This window comes from Ips typographus, linkage group LG5, assembly GCF_016097725.1.
Source record: "Ips typographus isolate SLU linkage group LG5, UJ_Ityp_2.0, whole genome shotgun sequence".
NCBI classification, from domain to species: Eukaryota; Metazoa; Arthropoda; class Insecta; order Coleoptera; family Curculionidae; genus Ips; species Ips typographus.
In genome coordinates, this window is record NC_138426.1 from 6,407,707 (window position 1) to 6,430,422 (window position 22,716).

The 22,716-nt window shown below is 34.7% G+C and overlaps 3 protein-coding genes across 6 annotated transcripts in view; 1 reads left to right on the forward strand and 2 right to left on the reverse strand.

Moving 5' to 3' along the window:
- LOC145729565 (uncharacterized) overlaps positions 1-21,620 on the reverse strand; it is a 39,711-nt gene extending 18,091 nt beyond the window's left edge. Inside the window, exons 1-10 of one of the 4 annotated variants that reach the window (XM_081980373.1) lie at positions 21,324-21,620; positions 18,237-18,383; positions 18,106-18,183; positions 6,759-6,901; positions 6,368-6,707; positions 4,697-4,836; positions 4,519-4,648; positions 4,174-4,348; positions 2,229-2,415; positions 1,823-2,153 (exon numbers count right to left, since the gene is read on the reverse strand). In XM_081980373.1, the coding sequence (XP_081836499.1) occupies positions 1,823-2,153; positions 2,229-2,415; positions 4,174-4,348; positions 4,519-4,648; positions 4,697-4,836; positions 6,368-6,707; positions 6,759-6,901; positions 18,106-18,183; positions 18,237-18,383; positions 21,324-21,347 (1,695 nt within the window). In that variant the 5' untranslated portion in view covers positions 21,348-21,620. Of the gene's footprint in view, positions 1-1,822; positions 2,154-2,228; positions 2,416-4,173; positions 4,349-4,518; positions 4,649-4,696; positions 4,837-6,367; positions 6,708-6,758; positions 6,902-18,039; positions 18,073-18,105; positions 18,184-18,236; positions 18,436-21,323 lie in introns of those variants that run through there. The other 3 variants (XM_081980372.1, XM_081980374.1, XM_081980375.1) reach the window with 3 other exon arrangements.
- Positions 1-22,716, reverse strand: part of LOC145729571 (rRNA methyltransferase 2, mitochondrial-like) — a 195,580-nt gene that overhangs the window by 171,199 nt on the left and 1,665 nt on the right. The gene's annotated exons all lie outside the window — the stretch shown is intronic.
- LOC145729573 (uncharacterized) lies at positions 8,180-9,063 on the forward strand. Its single transcript, XM_081980386.1, has 2 exons — positions 8,180-8,737; positions 8,815-9,063. The coding sequence occupies exons 1-2, from the start codon at positions 8,606-8,608 to the stop codon at positions 9,034-9,036; spliced, it is 354 nt and encodes a 117-aa protein (XP_081836512.1). The 5' UTR covers positions 8,180-8,605; the 3' UTR covers positions 9,037-9,063.

The following is a 22,716-nucleotide window of genomic DNA, read 5'->3' on the forward strand; positions in this document are numbered from 1 at the left end:
TTGTTTCTTGGAAAGAAGCCCATGAGACATCGCGACTGCCGCATGCCTCCGGCCTCCTCCCAAGCAATATCGGATCTTTGTCAGAAGATACGGTCCACAATGGCGTATCCGACCGAGCCGGCTAACCCTACAATAGGTTCGGGCCCTACGGGTCTCTCTTTGGAGCTATGAAGGGCCAACCTACCCGCCTCCTCGTTTCCCCTAACACCGGAGTGCCCTGGAACCCAAGTTAGACGTACCTTGGCCATCCGCGTGAGCGACAAGAGTGTTTTCTTACACTCCAGCACCAGCGCAGACGTCGTTGAATCAGCTTTTAAGGCAGCAATGGCTGCCTTGCTGTCCGTACAGATAAATATATCCTTCCGGGGTAGCGGTGAGTTTAAAATTAACTCCCCGCATCGGATGATCGCGAAGATCTCGGCTTGGAAGATGGTACAGTGGCAGCCTAGAGCGAAGCTAAGCCTCGTCCCCGAAGGCGCACAATACACACCTGTCCCTGCCCCCGTCACGGTTTTGGATTCATCTGTAAACCAGACGTCTCCATGCGACGGGAGGATAGAGTTTTGAGAGAATTCCAGGTCCTCCCTATCGGGTACTACAAACTCTAGAGGTCCGTTTGATAGAAGCGTCGGAGGCACCCGATCCTGGTTCATCAACAGTTCCGGGCACTCCCTCAACGTCTCCCCCCAGCCCCGAGATGACCCCACAATTCAGCTGAGTCTGTAATCAGCATATTGAACCCTGCCAGTATGTGGGCTGCCCTGGCGGCTTCTTTTTGTATAATCAGGTGCAGCGGCTCGAGCCCACATAGCCGCTCCAGTTTCCTTGTTGGGGCAGTATATCATCATATTTAAGCCTCAAAAATTTGTGGTAGCATTTTTTGCGCACATTTCAGGGACTTTTCAACTTAATGTCTAAAATTTTCTTTTTTGAACGGGCAAACATACAACAGTTATCTACGATTTAAAAGTCGGCAAGTTTAGAACAGGCGTTTTACTAAACCTAGATCCAATTCCCATTAAAAAACACCAACTCTTGAATCACATTGGAACATAAAAAAGCGACAATTTTCTTAGAAAAATAGTTTAAAATGACCAGAAGAACACTATCGAAAAACCACCTGAAAATTGACAGAGGACTCCACAAGTGTCCAAAATCTTCTAAAAATTATTTAAAACAGCCAGAAACCTCTACAAGTGTCTTAACCTTAGAAAAATCGCTTATAAAGGCCAGAGGCTTCTAAATACTATCGGAAAACTGTTAAAAATTGTCAGAGGCCTTTACAATAAAGAGTCCTAAATGTTAGAAAAATTGTTTAAAAGGGAGAAAAGCATCTAAATACTCTTGAAAATGTCCTAAAAATTGTTAGAGGAAAGTGTACTAAGCCTTAGTACAATCGTTTGTAATGAGCAGATGCGCATCTAAATACTATCGAAAACCGTACACCTACAAATATTTTAAAAAGATGGGTCCTCCCGACGTTAAAAATTTGAGATACTTACAGATTCTAACTCTTTGTTTAATGGCACTTTAATTAATGTTTATTGATGTGAACTTAGTCGAACTTGTGCATTCTGACACATTTTAGAATTTAGAATCACAAGCGCTAAACGCGGCACAACTGAAACATGCCTCGTGACGTCATGTGACACTAATACGGAAATTCGTCGCTTTAGCGCGTTTGGTTTGCGTTTAAACTTTAATTGCTGATAAATTCGTTATGCCTTGTCAGAAAAACTTTGCAAAACCGATCTAACAAAATAAAAAAGTGTGCAACGACCCTATTGGAAAAAATAGCATTAACATCAGAATTTGTACTTACTATATTTACTATATCTTCCTCATTAACTTCTTGCTCAAAAGAACGGATACATTCGGCAGTCATAGACACAATTGGCTCTAGCAAAGGTTGAACTTGCGTTGGTGATAAATGTTGAAACCCTAAAACCCTCCAAACTTCTATACTTTCGCCTGGAGGAAACATTTTAATTATCTGCTCTTTATGACAGTCTGGTAGTTTACTAAACAATCTTTGCAGAAAGCATTTTAGGAAAACCATTTCAGGGCTACAAGTGAAGAAGCCACTTGAAAGTTCATTTACAGAGTATAGAAAGTTTAGCAGCAGTGAAAGGTTTTCATGGGTGTCGATGTTGCTGAAAAAAAATACATTACATAAAAAATGGTATCAACTTTTTCAATCAAAAGATATACAACAAAACAACACATACCTGCTGATCAAAGATAATACTTCTAGAGCAAGAAAGTTAACAAATAAATCATCTTGAAATAAATGTTTTAACAAGATAGTGAAGCTTTGGAGTTCAAAATCTTGTGTTAAAATAGCTGAGGTAAGGTTAACTATTAGCCTCTGGTATATTCCTCCATTGTGGCTTGGGGAAAAAAGCTGTTTCTGACCTTCAAACGTAGTAATATGAAACTGCTTGTAGACCGGAAACCAACCAAGTTATTATGACGTCACAAAGTTGAAAAGTTCTGCCAATATAATCAAGAAAAAAACTTTGTATCTATGAAAATGTTGATTTGACGGTTGTTGAGTTGGTTGTAATATGCGCTCATTCTACGCATAGACACAGATGACAAAAACAAGTCGACAAATGCAGTTCAGATAAGTATAGATACCAACTCGCTTATTTTAAATTAAACTCCCTGTATGTTGTTTTTTTTTTGGATTCTACGACAAACACTAGACATATTTCATGTCATATACCTATCTATATCCGTTTCTAAGAGTTTCTTAGTTTTGCCGTGTTTAACAAGGTTGGTTCCAAGAGTGGGTGCAGAAAAACGTCAAACATAATAATACGGGGTGGACAACAATTGGCATCAAAAAATTTTTTTTATAGTTTTGATAGTCAAGTTTTTCAAACAAAACATCCCTATTTTTCCGATTTTTATCTTGTTCCCCGTCTAAAATTAGGGCAAGTTTGTATTATGGTACTTATTTGAAAAATTGATAGGTACTTTTTAAAATACCTGATCACAAAGAAAGGAATTTTTATGCTGCCAAAAAATACAATAAAACAAATAATGTACAAATACTACAAATTTTCACTATAGACACTGAATAGGGTAGTAAAAAAAAAATTTCAAGGACTATAAATGTAAGTACTGTCAAAATAACCGAGTTACAGGGTGATGGTGAAGTGACACAGTCCACTCTGTATTTATACATAAATAACTCAACTATTTCAAATTTTTTACTAAAGACATTGTATAGAGTGATTAAACGAGGATTTGAAGCCCTACAAATTGGTATACTGAACCATCAGCCTGTAATTGTCAAAATCACCGAATTACAGGGTGATAAATTTAAATATGCCAAACGCAGTCCACTCTGTATTTATATTTGAATAACTCGAGTGTTTGACATTTTCACTATAGACACAGACCTATTCAGTAACGAGGATTTCGAGGGCATCAAATTGGTATATTGAACAACTCTGTAACTCTCAAAATAACCGAGTTACAGGGTGTTAAATTGGAGAGTGTCAAATTCAATTCACTCAGTATCTATTATTAAATAACTCAGTTATTTGACATGTTTCACTCAGGGCAAGGTAGTCTAAGCTGTATCTTTCAAAATAACCGAGCTACAGGGTGTTAAAGTGGAGAATGTCAAATTTAGTTCAGTCTGTATTTACTATTAAATAACTCAGTTATTTCACATTTTTAGACACTGTATATGATGGTCATACGAGTATTTGACGCCCTATAAATTGATATATTAAACCACCCATGTAACTGTCAAAGTAACTGAAGTACAGGAAGTTAAAGTGGAAAGTATAAAATTTAGTTCTCTCTGTATTTATACCTAAATAAGTCAGTTATTTGACATTTTTTTGCCCCTAAAAAACTTGACTTTTCGCCCATTTTAAATATATATTTTTTTACGGCAAATTTTGTACCACCCCGTATCATTATTTTCGACATTTTTTTTTGTCCACTCATAGAACCAAATATGTTTAAAAAAAAAACTATAAAAAAAAATATTTTCTGCTATGCAAAAATTACAATTGTTTTAGTTACCTATTACAAATGCCAAATTTCACTTAAAATGGAAGATATATCAGAAAGGTATATTTGGCAACAATACAATCGTGCTTATGGGACGTCATACAATTTTGGTTGGTGTTTAGTATATATTTTACTTACAGTAACCAATAAGAAGAAATGTTCCATTAATCAGCACCATTAGAACTTCTGACCAGTTAGAAGTAATATTACAAATAACATAGAAAACTTTGTCAAATAAGTTCAGAGTACCATAAGAAAGTTTGTCTAATAAACCCAATGAATCCAGTTTATGTGTATAACTTTTAAGCTCTTCCTAAAAGTATGTCCATATTTCAAAAAAGTGTATACGGAAAATCAAACTAGTCAGGATGACTTGGATTTATTGAATCTATCAATCAAGAAAGTCGGATCTTTTCTTTTTTATACACTCTGTGGTGTCAGTGCAAATTCTCTCGGCTGGAACGATTATATCAAATATATTACCTTAAATATTGATGTTTGCACCACCAGTAAATGCCTTAAAAACTCATCCAAAACTTGTACAACTTCATGTTCAAAAATAACTATAGATTCTTCTGATAAATTAAGACCTTTATAGTATTCTGGTGAATAACTGCAATAAAAAGCATTAAATAACCAAAAAAAAAGTACGTAAACTAACCTTAGAATTTTTGTAAACGAAAGTAACAAATCAAAAGAACAGCTCTTCAAAATCTGGTCACAAGCTTGAATGCAGATTTTAGACAAAACTTTAACCAAAATAATGCAAATTTTCAGTTGGCGGGAAAACAGTTTTGGTTCCTAAAATCAATTCATACTACTACTACTACTACTAAAAGTATTTAAGTATTCTGGTATGTGGTTTTGAAGCCCCTTTGTCACTTATTGCTCTTATTTTTTTTGTTGTTTTGTAAATAACATCTTATATTATAGGCAGAAAGACCAAATGTGGTCGATAGTCTTTTTTCTTATGAAACTAAAGATTTTATATATACCAGGTGTCCAAGAGCACCCTAGACATAGGAGATTAACTGTGCGGCTCTCCACGGCGATACCACGGTACACGGTGGTGGCTGCGCGGGGCTGCCCGCAGGGAGGGGTTCTTTCTCCTCTGCTGTGGAACCTTGTGGTGGACGGACTCCTGTGGAAATTGAACGACATACGCAGCATGCCTATATACGCAGGCCTACGCCAACGATCTGGTCATCCTGTGCAGGGGCGCCAGAAACGGTCCCATGGCAAGGACAATGCGGATGGTAGATGAATGGTGCCGTTTGGCAGGACTAAGTATCAATCCAAAGACGGCCGAGCTTATGCTATTCAGCAAGAAGCGGATCCTTGACAGAAAACCCATGATTGTCCTGTCAGGGACGAATTTCAAATACCACCTCACGGTAAAATACTTAGGTATACACCTAGATACCAAACTATTATGGCGCGATCATCTTGCTTCCAGGGGCAAGAACGCCATGAATATACTATGGGCCTGCAAGAGGCCTGTTGGTGGCACCTGAGGTCTAAATCCCAGGGTGCTCTACTGGCTCTACTGCACCGCAGTCAGGCCCATAATTACCTACGGGGACATAGTGTGGTGGCCCTGTGTAGAGCAAAGTTTAGCAACCGCTCAACTGAACAAAGTCCAAAGAGTGGCGTGCCTGGCGGTTACAGGGGCAATGAGAACCACTCTTTCTAGGGCCCTGGAGGTGATGTTAAACCTCATGCCCCTCGAACTGTGCGTGAGAATGAGGGCCACGCGCCCAGCTTACAGGCTGCACGTGGGCGGCCAACTACAAGCCTGTTCATTTGGGCACGGCAGGATATGGGGCTGGGCTACAGACCAGTGTCCGCTCCTACTGATGCCAAGCGATCATCAGATCTCCAAGCTCGTGCCCTCAAATCTCTTCAAAGTCATTGTTCCTGACAGAGAGGAGTGGGGGCCGATTACGGACCGAAATTTCTCCGGAATAGCGACATCTGGTACACAGATGGATCGTTGGCAAAAGGACGCGCGGGGGCCGGAAAAATTGGTTTTTAGGTGGTAATTTGGCAACATTAGGGTGGGCCGGAGGACAGGAAAAATACGATAATTGTAAAGTGGTGGGACCAAAGTTTGCTTTGAAAGAAAACGGCTGTTCGTAGAGACTTCGTTTTTGCGGCATTTTTAAAGGTATTTTCTGTTCTTTACTGTATTCCGAACCACATGTTCAATTTACTTTTCAGTCTAACATACAAATCTAAGCAAACGACTCTTGAAATTTAAAAATGAACTACGAAAACGGGTTACAACATTAAAACCGCAAAAGGTTTTAAGGAACTTCAAAACACGCATTACCTCATCAGATAATAATTCCAACACTCTGCAAATATCATCACTTAGCAAGCGAATGCAAGTACAAACATCAAAATAGCAGTCGCTCAGTAGTGAATGTTTCGTAGAAACTGTTATAAAGCATTTCCAACTAGATATGATACTACTTGGATCAATACTGCTCCAATATTTTGGCATTTCACATAAACAACTCAAAGTTGCTCCTATTAGCGCAATATCCGCAACATCGCCTTCAATTAGGAGCGACTGTTCAAGAAACACTAAGAAACTTGTATAAAGGTGTTTGCCAACTTCAAATATATTGGATAGTGGTTGAATAAATGCATTTTTGTAAGTGTCTGAGCTGTAATATTATAATATTATAAACGAACAGAAAACTGAACAATTAGCTTACCTGGATTCCCAGTGTTTAGCAATATAATGAATATAGAGTGGTAAACATTTTAGAAGTGATTCTATATGAGTAGGGTGTGTTGGACTTTTTTGGTTAATTATATTCAACAATTCCTGTATAATTTCAGTCAATTGGTAAGCAGCCTGAAAAATTAATACTAGTATTTGTAAAACGATATGATCATGCAAACTGTCAAGTAAAAAATTGTGTTTGGTTAATGAATGTAAACCACAAAATAAACGAAAACTACGTCATCGACGCATAAGCTATCAAGGAGAAATATCAGTAGTTTAGTAACAAAATAAATAATATAACTGCTTAAATATGTAGCGGGATTTTTAAGAGCTATAATGTAACTATTTGTACTAGCTCTGTCAAATTTCTATGAAAACAGTTCGACCTACACTGAAAAGTACAAAAAACACTATTAGCAAAAAATAGGTCATGAACCACAACCCAGTTAACCAAATTTCTATAATTTCCACACAAAACTGGTACATTGCAATGTCTTCTCAATTCTCTTGTTCGGTTTTCAAAATTTTTTATTATAGAATACTTTTTTCAAATTTGGTGAAAATTCCTGTTTTTTGGCCAGACACAATAAAACTCAAAGTTGAAAATAATAAAATAAATAAAATTGACAGTAGTATAGCAATGCCGGTACTGGACCATTTTGATGAAATGGTGAAGGCGCGAGGCGCTCGGTTCGTGTTGTTGTTCACTCTGTTTCGTGGGACGGTGGTGACGTTGGGGCCCCGGAGCCCCGCGGTCCCCACCGGAGCCTCGAAGCCCCTTGTCGTCACTTGTCAAATGTCACCCTACCCCCTAACCCTTTCCAACCTCTACACCACCCCAACCCCTAGTGGAAAATAAAAAAAATACTAAGTACTTAATGTTTTTTTTATTGCGGAAGTGTATTAGACGCCCAATCATGTATTTCAATACAATTGCGAAAACTACAAACATATGGTTTATCTGCTAAATGCTCCATGCATTTTGGGTAACTAGGTTGAGTTGGCGGTGCGGACCAATCCAATGACATATCAATAATACTTGGGCTAATATCTAAACCATTAAGAACTTTCTCTAAGAAATCTTTATTTGCAACACTTTTAACGTAAACGACGTCACAACCGTACAGCGCTCGTTTAATTATATCATTTATCCGGTTATAATTATTATTACCGCGCGCAAATTGAAGTCCATAGTAATTAAATGTTGCCCGACTGACTATTTTCTTATTAGCAGCAGATAAGGATGCGTACGTCATTGGCGATTCAAACAGGTAATGGTTAACTTGTGACCCATTTGAAATGGTAACTTCTTTAGCAATAAATTCTGAACCTTGTACCCCGTTTAAGGTAAAACCTTGAATATCAACAGCAAACACTTTCATTTTTTTTTTTCGGAGAGAGAGCTCAACTTTTTATGTCAACAGTCGGACACCTACTGAAAAATGCAAATACAACAAATTAAGCTTTTGTTAATGTCCTATCAGTCCATATTTGGCGCTGCACTTTTCCCACTATCAACGTATAATCGTTGTTGATTCCGCTTATTTTTCATGTATCTGCCCACAAAATATATTTAAAAACAACAAATATGGTTTTGTTAATGTCCTATCAGCCCAACTATCAATGCATAATTGTTGTTTTTCGCTTATTTTTCATAAATCTGACCACAAAAATATATTCAAAAGTAACAAAAATATGTTTTGGTTATGTCCTATCTCCCCTTCCTTTTGGTCACAACTGCATATAAAAGCATAAGCGAAAGCGGTGGTAAAAATAAACAGAGTTTTCTTCCAAGTCAGTTTAAAAGCAGCAGCTAAGATACAACAAAGAACAATGTCTAAGTCACCTGCCATTAGTGATTGTGCTGAAGCCGTCGACGAGTTGTGCAACATTGTTACACCACCAGAAATCCAGCCAGACGAAGTGATTGAAGAAGAAAACCAAAATAATGACGGTGAAGATGTCGTAAGTGAGACCTATAGCTGTTGCAACTAACGCGATAAGGATTGGTGGTTATGGAATCGTGCTGTATGAATTAATAGTGTTTTGTAATTTCCATTACCGGGCCTCCACATGACGTCACCCCCGACCCAATATCACCAATGACATTTGACAGATACTATTTGACGACGATGGGGGCCTTCGGGGCTCCTCGCGCCGGGCCCCCGTCCCACGATACACACGAACCGAGCGCCTCGCGCCTTCACCATTTTATCAAAATGGTCCAGTACCGGCATTGCTATACTACTATTGACAATAAATAAATTTATGAATAAACTGCGGGCTATCTCAACCTGAAGAGTGATTTTTTTAGACCCTTTTGGAATCCTCGTCATTTCGAAACAAAACCACCGATTTTGATACGGTTTAGACTATCATTGAGCTTGATTTATTGTCTTTTGGCTGATAGGAAACCTTTTGTCTTTAATGTACCAAAACTATACTAGACAGGGTGGAAAAGAAGCGTGTGCAAAAAAGTAAAAATTTTTAAGTAGTCACCAATTACCCAATAATTTTGTTTTCATTTTATTTTTACAGGGTGTCTCCCGAGGAAAAGGACGAAATTTCACTACATGTTCATTAGGTGTCAAATCATATCTTGGTAAGGAAGCATTTGCGGACCCATGTTGATAGGACATTTTTGACTCAAATTTACCGAAATGTAATTCAAATTCGACCCTCACTATCCGGATTTAGGAAACTATAAGAGATACGAGAAAGTTTAAATTGGGGCAAAGTTGCGCAATTTAAAGCTCAACCAAATGCCGTTTTAAAAATGTCGATTTTCCGAGTACTTTCGAAGATATCCGAAAAAAACTGAAAATTGTAAAGAGATGTGAAGAGATATCCCAAAACTAAAAGCATCTTTTCATTGCCACTTTTTTCCAGCTAATCGATGATGGATTTATATTTGCCGCTCGACCTTTCGTTTTTTGGCAGTCGTCATCAACTTTTTTTCCTTATGGGGGGCATGTGGCTAAAGCTCAATGATCTAGAAAGGAACAACAACGTAACCCTCCTCTGGGTTCCGGGGCACGTCGGAGTAGAGGGTAACGAACAAGCAGATACTCTGGCACGAAAAGGAGCATCAGCGCCACTGATCGGGCCAAAACCATTCTGCGGCTTTGGAAAAGCATATGTCCAGGAAGTACTTAATAAAGCTGAAGAAGAACTGACAGCAACGCATTGGCAAAGACTTCCAGGACTGAGGAGAGCAAGATCGAAGACACTGATTAACCTCAGCAAAATTAGTCTCAATGGATTAACGGGGTTTCTAACGGGTCATTGTCGACTTAGAGAACACCTAAGGAAGCTAGACCTAGAAGAGGACAGTACTTGCAGGTTTTGCGGACAAGAACCAGAAACGCCCCACCACATCTTGCCAACAAACAGCACAAAATCTACGGGGCGCGGTGCAATTTTAATAAAACTGTGATTTTAGTTTTGCTTAATATAAAACGTCGAAATTGAATGAAATATTGTATAAAACACGTGATTCAAACCAGTTTATTTACTCCAAGAACTCATGCTCAACTCGATGCTTCTCAGAATTCGTACTTTCCTTCAAAACTTCCAGGTGCATTAATTTTTATTTCTAAAAATACATTTCTACAGCAACTATTTACACTACCGGAGTTTACGCAAAAAGTTGCTGTAGAACTGTATTTTCAGAAATAAAAAATAACGCACCTGGAAGACGCTAGACATTTTGAAGAAAAATACGAGTTCTGAGAAACCCTATATCTGTCAAACGGTGACAGATATTAACCAACGATTTTCGCCATTAAGTTTTCTATCAAATTTGAGCTTCAGACACAGGCATCAGTTTTCACCAATCTCTATTAATAACAGCACTTCCCATTTAAATGCGTCCAATTTGGCCCACTTCGTACAAGTACAAGTTTTTCTCCCACTTTGACTGTCTCTAGACACCGTGCATAGTTTTATCGGTCATGGGGCTGTTTTTAAATCATGTAACAGATGATATTGAATCTACACCTGACTAAAATGACAAATAGAAAGTTGCTGCAATAATAATTTAAATCGAGGTTGAGCACTGCAATGTTGTCTTTCGGATATTTCTTGAAATATTGGACATTAAAAACAAAAATATTAGTGAATTGGGGACTATTTACAAATTTCACTTTTTAACACGTGTTTCTTTCCTACCCTGTATAGTACAGTTACAGTGCATTAAAAAAGTTTTTTACATCAGCAAAAAGCCAATAAATCACTGCTACTGACAGTCCAAACCGCATTAAAATCCGTTGATTCGTTTCGAAATAGCAAATATTTAAAAATAACCAAAAAAATCACTGTCCAGGTTGACGTGGCGAGCCGTTTATTTGAAAAATGATGAGTTAAAAAGTAGCTTAAATAAGCTAACTATCCAAAGAACAATAGAACGCGAGTTATCCACCCTATTTTGTCAGCTGTCAGTACACTAATTGTAATTGAGTATTAAGTGAAATCATTGTAACCGTTTAATTGTAATAAAATCATTTAAAACAACCTTTCAGAAATCGAGAAGTTAATTCCTTTGTTAATTCACGTTCTAAGAAAGATTTTTTTAAGGTAACGACTTCAGCGACTTTCAAAGAGTTTAAGTTTTGGAAACTTTTGTAAATGGAAATTCAGAGCAAAAATGGCAAATTTATCTTAGATGACTCTAGATATCCAATTCATTCAAATGCCAACATTTTGAAAATGGAACAACAGGGTGAAAATTGCAAATTGATAATTACGAATTGATCTTAGATGACTATAAAAATTCCAGAGAATCAATTTCCATAAAACAGCATACTTTTGATAAACTTAAAGAGTAAAAATGACAAGTTTGTAATTGTATAAGTGTCAATTAATAATGTTATTTTTGTTACAATAATTTGAGAAACGATCATAGTTTTTTCGTATTATAACCTAAAATTCACACAAACAAGTGTTGTAATTAAAACAAAATCAGGATCAATAGCTATTCAAGCCCAGAAAAAAAATCATCAGGTTAGATCAACATTTTAATATTTGAAATATTTACTTCTTTGGCAAAAAATGGTTTGTTAATAATGCTTGTAGAAAAATATTCTCCAATTTTTGGGTGGTTTTAAATCTTAATTATAAAGTGCCTTGTATAAAATAGAAATCAAAAATTAACTTTCACATGAATTTGTAGCAGTTCATTTACCGCCCCTGTTTTATAGCAGTGTATATTAATAATGATTTTAAACACTCCCAAAAAATTAATGTTTCTTAATTAAATTAGTTCATAGACAAACTAAACAGAAAACTACAATCTTTTACTATCAAGTTCACTATACAGCGTGCCACAAAGTCATGTGGAAGTATGGAAATTTCGCAAAGAATAAGAAATACAGAGTTGATTAAACTATTGCAAAAATGCGCAATTTGGAGATTAATAATATGCCGTCTTAAAATTTCGAAAAGTCCGATTACTTTCGGCATTAAATGAAAAAAAAAGAATTTTAAACACTTTACAAATGTCACTTTTTCACCACTACATCGTGGCAGTATCATATTTAGGTCCGACGTTTCGGTTTTTGGTTACCATCATCAACAATTCGTTTCAAATAGAGAATTTTTTCCTGTTACGGTTCCTTTTTGCAATTTCGTGAAAACAACAAAAATTATGTTTTTATTGTTGAGGAGCTAATTCAAAGTACTTTAGAAAGTAATTGAAGATATGCCAAGAGGGTATTTCCGAAGATCGACGCAGAATAATGTAAATTTTGTGACAATACTTTGAGAAACAGTTTTGAAGAACTGACTTTAAAAATGTCATTTTAGTAGCCTAAATTTACTAGAATAACTGTCCTGAGGATATTCTAAAGATGATCAAAAACATTTTAAAATGTCCGGTACGACAAAAGGGCATGAATTGGAAAAGTTGCGTCACCTCAGAGTGCGTACGTGGTACAAATTTAAATATAATAGCTATTTATGTAACCAGTTACGAAAAGATCGATTTTGTGTAACGAATGAATGCTTGTAGGGCGAGCGCAGCGAGGTCCTACAATTTGAATGAGTTACACAATAAGACATTTTCGAAACGTGTGGCATACATAATTTTTTTCTAATTTTGACCAAAAAGCGGTAAAAACCATCTGTTAAAGCGATTTAACACAAATATTCACTTTCATAGCACCTTGTATAAACTGTAACAACGACATGTTATGATGGATGTCGCCCATATGTTTCTACGGAAATGCTTAAAAACAGGGAGTGATGAAATGAACTTTTCATAACTAGTTACATAAAGTGATACTTTTCGTAACTAGTTACGAAAAGTAAAACGTTTTGTCACTCTAATCAGTTTTGAAAAGTGTTACTTAGTTAGTTTAGTTGGTTAATTACGGGTCATACCCTGTCTGTCATGTAAGAGTCACGTAAGTCAAGTTGGGAAGTTGTAACTCATGTCGATAAAGTTTGAGATAGTGGTAAAAGGACACGCTGTTTATGTTAATGTTATTTTAACGTTCTTTTGGTTATTAAACACGTTCTTAAAATTATTAAAACACAAAGTTTCTGGTGTTTGAATTACCCTACTGCATATCTGCATTAGGTTATGGGCCCAGACCGTCGGTAAAAGTAAAAGTAATACAGACACTTTTGTGGTGAGGTTAAGTGTGTAAAAAAAGCAAAAAATTGTCAGTAAAATGTACAAAATGGAGTCTCAACTTCCACCTTTAAAGCTGAATGGCGACAATTGGGTTGTATGGAAATTTCAGACAACAGTAATACTGAAAGGGCGGTCGCTATTTGACGTAGTGTCTGGAAGAAGCTATAGCAGCTTGGGAGAAAGAGAAAGAAGATACGAAAGCCCAAACAATACTGGTTACCCGGATTGAGGAGGGACTCTTAGTTGATTTGCTGTCTTGTGAAACATCACATGAAATGTGAGCAAAGCTGAAGTCAGTTTTTGACAAGGAGTCGGTGGTCAGAATTCATTTACTTCAACAGTAATTCTTCATGCTTGAATTTGGGAATGAATCAGTTCAACATATGTTTCGAAATTGGAAGAAATAAGAAGTAAATTGAAACAGGCAGGGGAAGAAATCTCCAGTAAAATGGTAATGACGAAAATCTTAATGTCTTTGCCAGAACATTTCAGACATTTTAGATTTGCCTGGGAATCCGTACCTGAAGATAATCAAAACCTAGATGAGCTAATATCCAGATTGCTCATAGAAGAAGAGAGATCAAAATCTGCAGAAGAAGTCACAGCCCTGACAAGTAGTTCAAGGAGGATCCAAGGCTCAGTTCAAGGAAAACAAAATGGTACTGTAAATAAGCCAACATGTCACTTTTGTCATAAAGATGGTCACATTCAAAAATATTGCTTCAAGAGAAAGAATCAAAAGGATAAACAATGCAGTTTTTGCAAAAAGAGTGGCCATTTTGAAGTTGACTGTTATTTTAAGAAAAATACTAAGCCAAGAAAACAAACTGATGACCCACCTGATACAAATGCGTTCATTGGATCTTGAGCACAAATCAGTGGTAATGATTGGTGTATGGATACTGGAGCATCAGAACATATGTGCTGGAAGAACGATGTTTTTGTTAGTTTTAGTGAGGCAAATGTAAACAGGAAAGTAAAAGTTGGCAATGGGTCATTGCTTGATGTGAAAGGCAAAGGCAATGTTGAGTTGTGGGCTTACAATGGATGTAAGCTTGTCAAAGCTACTTTAACAAATGTTTTGTTTGTTCCTGGGCTCAAGTTTAACCTGTTCTCTGTTGGTTGTGCACTGGATAAAGGACATCAGATGTTGCTGATTGTACAATGTGCAAGTTCATCATTAATTTGTGCCTTAGCAAGAAGATTCAACAAACTCTACAAAATGGAGTTTGTACATGATGTAAGTACTTTTGAATCATTCATGTCAAGCTATTTTGATAATACTGTTGATTTATCAGAATGTAATTCAGTTGAAACTGTAGAGAAGAATAAAGTGGAAACACATGCTGATGTAATATTTCTTCAGGAAAGCAAATTAGAACAAGTTTTGACTGAAAGCCAATCTGAAGAAGGTCAAAGAGAATATGGTCAAGTTCCAAATTTTGATTACAACACTGATTCAGGGGGGGAAAACTCTGAGCTTTTTGAAGAAAATAATGAATCTGAAAATGACATTAGTAATGATGAAGATTAAATTGAAAGAAACCAAGGAAACTATACCCTAAGAAGAAATATTAAAAGACCTGTCAGACTGAAGGATTATGAGCTAGATTTTGATACTTCTTTCCTTTTATTGACAGAGGAAGAAGATCCCAACACTTATGAAGACATACTAGCAAGTGATAATTCTGAGAAATGGAAGCAAGCTGTTCAAGATGAAGTCATTGCCTTGGAAGAGAACCATACTTGGGAGTGTATGCAGAATGTTCCAGAGGGTGTTACTGAAAGTGATGTGATAAGTTGTAAGTGGGTTTTTAGGCGAAAGCAAAATTAAAGTGGTAGAGTGGATCGCTATAAAGCTCGTCTTGTAGCTAGGGGTTTTCAACAGAAAGAAAATGTGTTTTTTGATGATTTTTTATAGCCCTGTGGCAAAATTAACATCTGTTAGAATTTGATGGCTTTATGTTCTTTGCCTGAAGGTTGTAAATATAAAAAGGGAACAATTTGCAAGCTAAAGAAGTCATTATATGGTTTAAAGGGTTCTCCAAAAAGTTGGTATGAGAAATTTCATTCTGTAATGATTAATTTAGCTTTTGTACGCTCTGAAAATGAATACTGTTTGTATGTAAAAGTCGCAGAATCTTATAAAATTTATATTTTAATATATGTTGATGATTTGCTTTTAGCTGGAACTAATCTAAAAGTTGAATATATTAAGCAAATGTTGAATTCCAACTTCAAAATGAAAAATTTAGGTCTGGTAAAGTACCTTTTGGGTATGGTAATAACTCAAGATATTGCAGCAGGAGAAATTAAGATTAATCAAACCAACTACTTGAAGAGTATTTTGCTGAAATATAAAATGCAAAATTGCAAACCTGTAAATTCGCCAATGGATTATAATTTCAAACATGATGTATTACTTAGGAGTGCTTCTGAAAGTTGTGAACTTGAAAATAAGTGTAGAGCTTTAATTGGTTCACTGATGTATAGTATGTTGTGTTCAAGACCAGATCTTAGCATTTCTATTAGTATTTTAAGTAGATATCAAAAATGTACTAGTAACAAACTTTGGCAAGCACTAAAAAGAGTCTTAAGATACATTCAAGGAACTTTGAACTATAGCCTTATATTTAAATGTAGAGAAAGTTTTAAGGAAGTAAACTGTATTGTTGGTTTTTGTGATTCTGACTGGGCTGGTGATGGGGTAGACAGAAAGAGTACATCAGGCTATGTATTTAAATTATTTGGATGTACTATATCCTGGACTTCCAGAAAGCAATCTACAGTTGCCCTGTCATCAACTGAGTCTGAGTACATAGCTTTAAGTTTTGCAGTGAGTGAAGCCTGCTGGCTCAAACATTTGTTGATTGATTTAAAGTTGTTTAAAAATGTACCATGTGTCACTTTATATGAAAATAATCAATCTGCTATAAAAATAGCCAGGAATCCTGAGTATCATAAACGGCTTAAACACGTGGATATAAAATTTCATTTCATTCGTGAAAAAGTGAAAGAAGGAGTAATCCAAATAAAGTACATTAGTACTAAAAATCAATTGGCAGATGTTTTTACCAAGCCATTGGCTCCAACTGTTTTCAATGTTTTTTGTAGTCAGTTGGGACTTGGATGTTAGATGCAATGATAATCCAGTTGTACGGTTAGTTAGTTTAGTTGGTTAATTACGGGTCATACCCTGTCTGTCAGTTGTCTGTCATGTAAGAGTCACGTAAGTCAAGTTGGGAAGTTGTAACTCATGTGGATAAAGTTTGAGATAGTGGTAAAAGGACACGCTGTTTTTGTTAATGTTATTTCAACGTTCTTTTAGTTATTAAAAGTTAAAACACAAAGTTTCTGGTGTTTGAATTACCCTACTGCATATTTGCATTAATAACCCAATCGAAAAAACCTTATAGTTCCCATTTTTTTTTATCTCACCACTCAATCGTGAATAGCTCGGTTATTTAAAACATTTCCTATAGACACACAGGGTTGGGCAAAATTTGATTATAATTGAAAAAATTAAAAATCTAATTAATGTCTTTATTTTAAATCACTTAACATAATTAATTTCGATATTTCAAACTTTTGGATAACATTCGGTTGTTTATTGCGTAAAATCAGGAAATTTGATTCTTCTACTCAGTTTTCCAGTGATTTGAACATGTTTTTTCCCAATTTGATCCTATCTTTCCCATATATGTGATCGGTGCAGCAAAAGTGTATAATTTAGTTTTTTCCTGTCAGGTAGTTTTAGAAATGACCCAAAAAATTTACTGTTCAAGTTGAGGTGGCGCGCAGTTTTGTTTTTTAAAAATTTAAGTTTTAGGTTATTATGTGAGTCTGATTAATAAATTTGAATTTTGGATTTAAATCACGATTTTTATTTTAAGAAATCAAGTGATTTAAATCATGATTAAAATCAGCCCAACCCTTTAGACAAATATTATAGGACCGTATGACGTTTAGCGCACAATGCTAAGTCTTCGCCCTCTGGCGGCCAAATGGGAAATCTAAAAACTTTTTAAAATTTGTCTAGACGATTAATCTAAATTGACATTGTTCAAATCTATCGAATTCTAAAATTAGCCTTTTAAGATCAAAACAACAACAAACAAAAAACTTTTGGAATAGTCCTAGCAAAAAAATTAAATCCTATGAAAAAAATGTTGATGATGGTTATCAAAAACAGAAACGTAGCACTTTCAATATGACATTGAATGGTTTTTTAAAAAAGAGTTGTAATGTCAAAGTGTCATCACATATCTGAATTATCTTCATCAATAAAGACATAATTTTTGTTATTTTCGCAAAATATATGATTCCAATCACCATAATCAGAAAAAAAACCTTTAATCAAAAATATTCTTAACATTCAATCAATATGATTCAAGTTGATGATAGTACCCAAAAAATGAAACGTTGGATCTTAAACATGATATTGTCACATTGCTGAATAGGAATTCGTTTATTTTCAGTTATCTTATCAAATAAATCAATCAACTTTCAAAATTTCGATTCTTTTTCTCTGATCTCCGGAAGTAATCAAAATTTTTTAAATTTTAACGGCACATTATTAAACACCAAATTGCGCAATTTTGCCATAATTTTTAACCAATTCTGTAGCTCTTACCGTTTTTGAGATCCCCATACTAACAAACAATATTGTGGCACCCTATATTATATTTTAGTACAATACCTCAAGATTTTCTCTTATAGTGTCATAAACCATTTCATCATTAATAGTTTCAAATAAGGAGCAATTTTCAGAAAATATCTAAAAATAAAAATAAAATGAGCGTTATTAAAAAGAGAATAATACATACTTACTTGATCAAAACGACATTGAACAGCAGGAAGGACTTTACATAATATTTTTGTTTCTGTAAAAGTTATATCAAAGTTCTCAACTCGTTTTAGTGTGGATTTGGTTACTTCAATAAAATTTTCATTTGTGTCATTCACACTTGGTAAATCCTTGTTAATCTTCAGTTAAGAAAAATTATGTTAAAACAGGTATGATAGGTGACTATACGTAATGTTTTATTAAGGACAAATATATCATATAAGTTGCACTCAAAAGCGACAATACATTGTGTTTGTCTAAAGCAGTGACCTTAAAAGAAGCCTCTAAAATATGAAAAAAGAAACCTCCAAGGCCCAGTTGTACAACAGTGGTTCAACCTTTGAACTTGGTTCAAGTCAGAAACGTCACTTTGACAGCAATGCACTTTATATGTCAAAGTTCAAGTACCAGGAGCGGTTCAACTGAACATGCTTTTCCTCCCTATATTTAAACTGTTGAATACATAAAATTGTAAAATAAATTTTGAATAATTGCCACCAAGGAAACCACCATGGAACAATTGAAATAAAAATTGCCACCGAGGGGTAGACCGCCGATAACAGTACACCAAAATGCCTTTTTGCATACAAAATACCTTGAAATGCCTTTAAAATACCTCACAATGCTTCATTATTGTCTCATAGTAATAAAACTGCCTAAAATTACTTTGAAATACCTCAAAATGCCTTTAAACTATTTAAACTGCCTCAGAATACCTTCAAATGTTAACCTACACATTTGTGGCATTCTTAAATTTAGTTATAAGGCCCCTGGTATTGGGACAATGATAAACCTTGATGAAATACACTCTTAACATTTTTTTTTGGTCACGTGGCAGTTTTTAGGTTCGGTTAATTAAGTAGCATGTCTGCCTTTACAATTTGTACATTTTGACATAGTCAAAATGTCATAAGGATTAATGATTTAAAAAAAATTACTTCCTCAGGTTATCTGATTGCTTTTCCAAATTTTGAAGACCCAAAAGCTTAAAATTCATTTTTTTAAAAGTCACGTGACAGGTGGCAAGGTAAAGGTTTTACTACATTTTTGACACTTGATTTGACCTTGTGTCAATAGCTTAAAATTGATTTTCTAAGATTAGGTGACTGTTTTTTCAAATTCTCAACTCAACAAACAAAAATATTTTTTGTACGGTTGTCTGAAATTACGGATTATATTTTGACGTTTAAACGAATCTTCTAACTGTCATAGTAACCAAGTTAGCTCGTGTCAAATAAAGATACCTATCATTTAAAAGAAACAATTGAAAAATGAAATATATAGTATTTTAAATTTAGACAGTGATAAAATTGTAAGAACTACGTCACGTGACTTGGATAATTCAATTTTTGAGCTTGCAACACTGTAAAGAGCAGTCACGTGACCGTCAAAACGCAGTTTAAATTTTGGAAAATTGATAAATAAAATTTGGACAGTTGCAAAAACTTAAATTGCAAAATACAAGTCATGTGACCTTGATAATGCAATTCTGAGCTTGCACCACTGTAAAGGCCAGTTGATATCTGTAAAAATTAATCACGTGACTGTTAAAATGTGGGTTAAACTTTAAAAACTTGGTAAATTAAATTTAGACTATTTTAGACAGTTGTAAAACTGACATTGTAAGAGACACATCATGTGACTTTGATTATGCAATTTTAGAGCTTGCAACACTATAAAGTCCAGTTGACACCTGTCAAAAACAGTCACGTGACCTTAAAAATGTAGTTTAAGTGTTGAAAAATTGAAATAATTACATGTGCCCTCAATTTTGTTATATTGATATACACTATATTGTCTACTGCTTGGTTTACTACAATGTATTCCTTAAAATATCGCAAAATTTCCTTTATTTTGCTTAAAATTCCAATGAGAATATCGCAAAACATTTTTAAATATACAGTCAATGCCTCAAAATTCTATGAACTGCCTTATAAATACCTTAAAAATACCTCAAAATGCCTTGTAATACCTGAAAATGCTGGTAATACTGGCAAAGTGCCTCAAAGTACCTCCAATTACCTTGAGTGTGTACACCAAAATACTTTGGCAATCTACCCCTCGGAAAGAAATAAGTAAAAGACAGAAAATAAGATTAAATAAGAAATAAAAAAAAGTTTACACTAATGTTTCTTGGCATTATACAATTAAGGTGTTGATGGGTTATTTCTATAAGCTAAAATGTCTAACTGTTGTAAAAGGTTGGTGATTCTGTACACTCATTTTGGATAGTTCTCTTACAGTTAAAATATTTTTAACTTTATATATTAAACAGTTTGAAGAAAAATCAGGGAGGGGCATTAAAGAGCTACACTGTGAGTACTTTTAATGTTTTTTTTTTGTTTTTGCAGCTAAAGCCTGATTTCTAAAACAAAATGTAACTTTAGCATTAACTTTAGTATTAACATTAAGAATAGAGCTAGTGGTTTTAAATTGTCATGTTCACAAAATTTAACTTTAACATTAAATTTAGCTGTAACTGCTGACCTTGGTTTTACATAAAGTTCTTAATGTTGTTACAGCTAATACTAAAGTTAAATCTCTAATATTTAAACTTGCTGTTATGATTGAATTTGTGCTTTATTTATGAAATATCTAAACAGAAATTAAAAGCATATTCTTTTACTATTGATTTAGTGCAGTAGTGTAGCATTAGGCGGCAAAACTTGAAAAAAATCACATTAAAGTTAGGTTAATTTTCAGAAAACTGTATGCTTAAATAAGAAGAATAAACCCCCTTCTTTCTTATAGGTTAATACTAAATTTATTGCTAATGCTAAAGTTACAGCTAAAGTTAAACTTTCTTTGATAAACTAGGCTTAATAAAGCACCTAAGGCATCTCAAAATTATGCTTCTTCAAAAGATCTTAACTTTGCCTAATTTCTTCACTTTTGAAACTGTAACATTCCAACAACCATGTAGCTTATATTGTATCATAAAAACAGTACTATTTACTTTTTCTTTATTTACTTTGAAGAAGTTTTCTCTCTTTCTTGGACTCTGTACTAGTGTTTACCTAACCTAAGCAAAACTCATCACTTTGGGTAAAGTTAGTCATTCAAAAGGATACAATTTCTGACTGCGATTTATCCATAGTGCCCTTTGGTATATAATATATTCACTATTTATTGACTTCTATAAACAGTAAAAAAATACCTCCAAACAATGCACTAGAAAAACAATTTACACATCACTAAAACGCAGAAGTTCTATGGATAAACTACCAAATATTCTTTTTATTGATTTCTATTCTTTCAGATAATCATAATTTCATGAAAAAAACACTTTAAACTTTTAATATTTTTATATTGGATTTGACTATTTACTATTTGTGAACTTTGAGGTTAACCAAAACAAAATTAATTCAAATTTGACACCAACCTCTTCTTCTTTGTCGATTTAATAGTCATCTTTACCCAAATACATTAGAGGTTATATACCGTTAGTTTTGTTCGAATAAGGTGGTGGATAAAAAATATTGGTCAATAATTTTGGATTGCTCATACGCCGCGGCAATGTATCTTTAAAATGTTTCTGACATAATATGGACCAGCACGTGACAACCTTAATAGATTCCATTATTAATCAATTATTTTCTGTGTTTTTTGAAATTTTGTAATATAAAGTATAATTAATACTAAACTATTACTAAAAGTATGAATCCTGTATCCGAGTGTATCCTTAACGTTAGAATTGAACTACAATATTGTAGGAAAATAGAGAAGAAACGCAACTGTTGGCAACACCGATGAAAAATATTGTTTTGACATAACATAAAATTTCATTTCATTGGTAGGTACCGTAGCACGTGATACACAGCACATTAGAATCAGACGTAAACTGCGCATGCGCAGTATCACCGCCCTCTATACTAGAAAGCCTAAAATGTCACTTTTAATGGCGGCGTTATCGGTTTTCGTCTTAAACCACCGCCCTCTGTACAGGGTGCTGCATTTTCGATGGTTTTACGGGGTACAGAGAAAACGGTAATAGATAGAAAAAAAGTAGCATTTGTGTCCCGATCTCTTTTTCCGAGCTGAGATGACTGGCGAAGAGTGGGCTGCGCAAACTTCTTTTGTTTCAAAGATACGGGGGGTTTTTGAAAATTGGTCATTTTGGAACATCCTCTATATTTCATTTGCTATTAAAGTTATCAAAAAAGGAAAAACGGTTTCCGGTAGAAGTTTTGACGTAGAATCCAATGGCGTAGTCAGTTTTTTTCTATTACGTTTAGTTTCTGACATATGACACTAAGTTATATTTTTTTAAATGGAACACCCTATATATTTTTAGTTCATTTAATTCTGTTTATTTTTACCTTTTCAACGGTGTATTACAACATATAAGTTTGTAGAGGTTAATCTTGTTATTTTAAAAAAAGGACCTTTGCTAAGCTAAAAAAAGGCCAATATCTAAAATACCAAACAAAATCGGAAATCATATAAGCTAACACATCAGAAAAT

Coding starts and splice junctions, on each gene's coding strand:
- LOC145729573 (XM_081980386.1), top strand. CDS start 8,606: ATGTCTAAGTCACCTGCCATTAGTGATTGTGCTGAAGCCGTCGACGAG. Junction 8,738..8,814: donor ATAATGACGGTGAAGATGTC/GTAAGTGAGACC, acceptor ATGAATTAATAG/TGTTTTGTAATTTCCATTAC.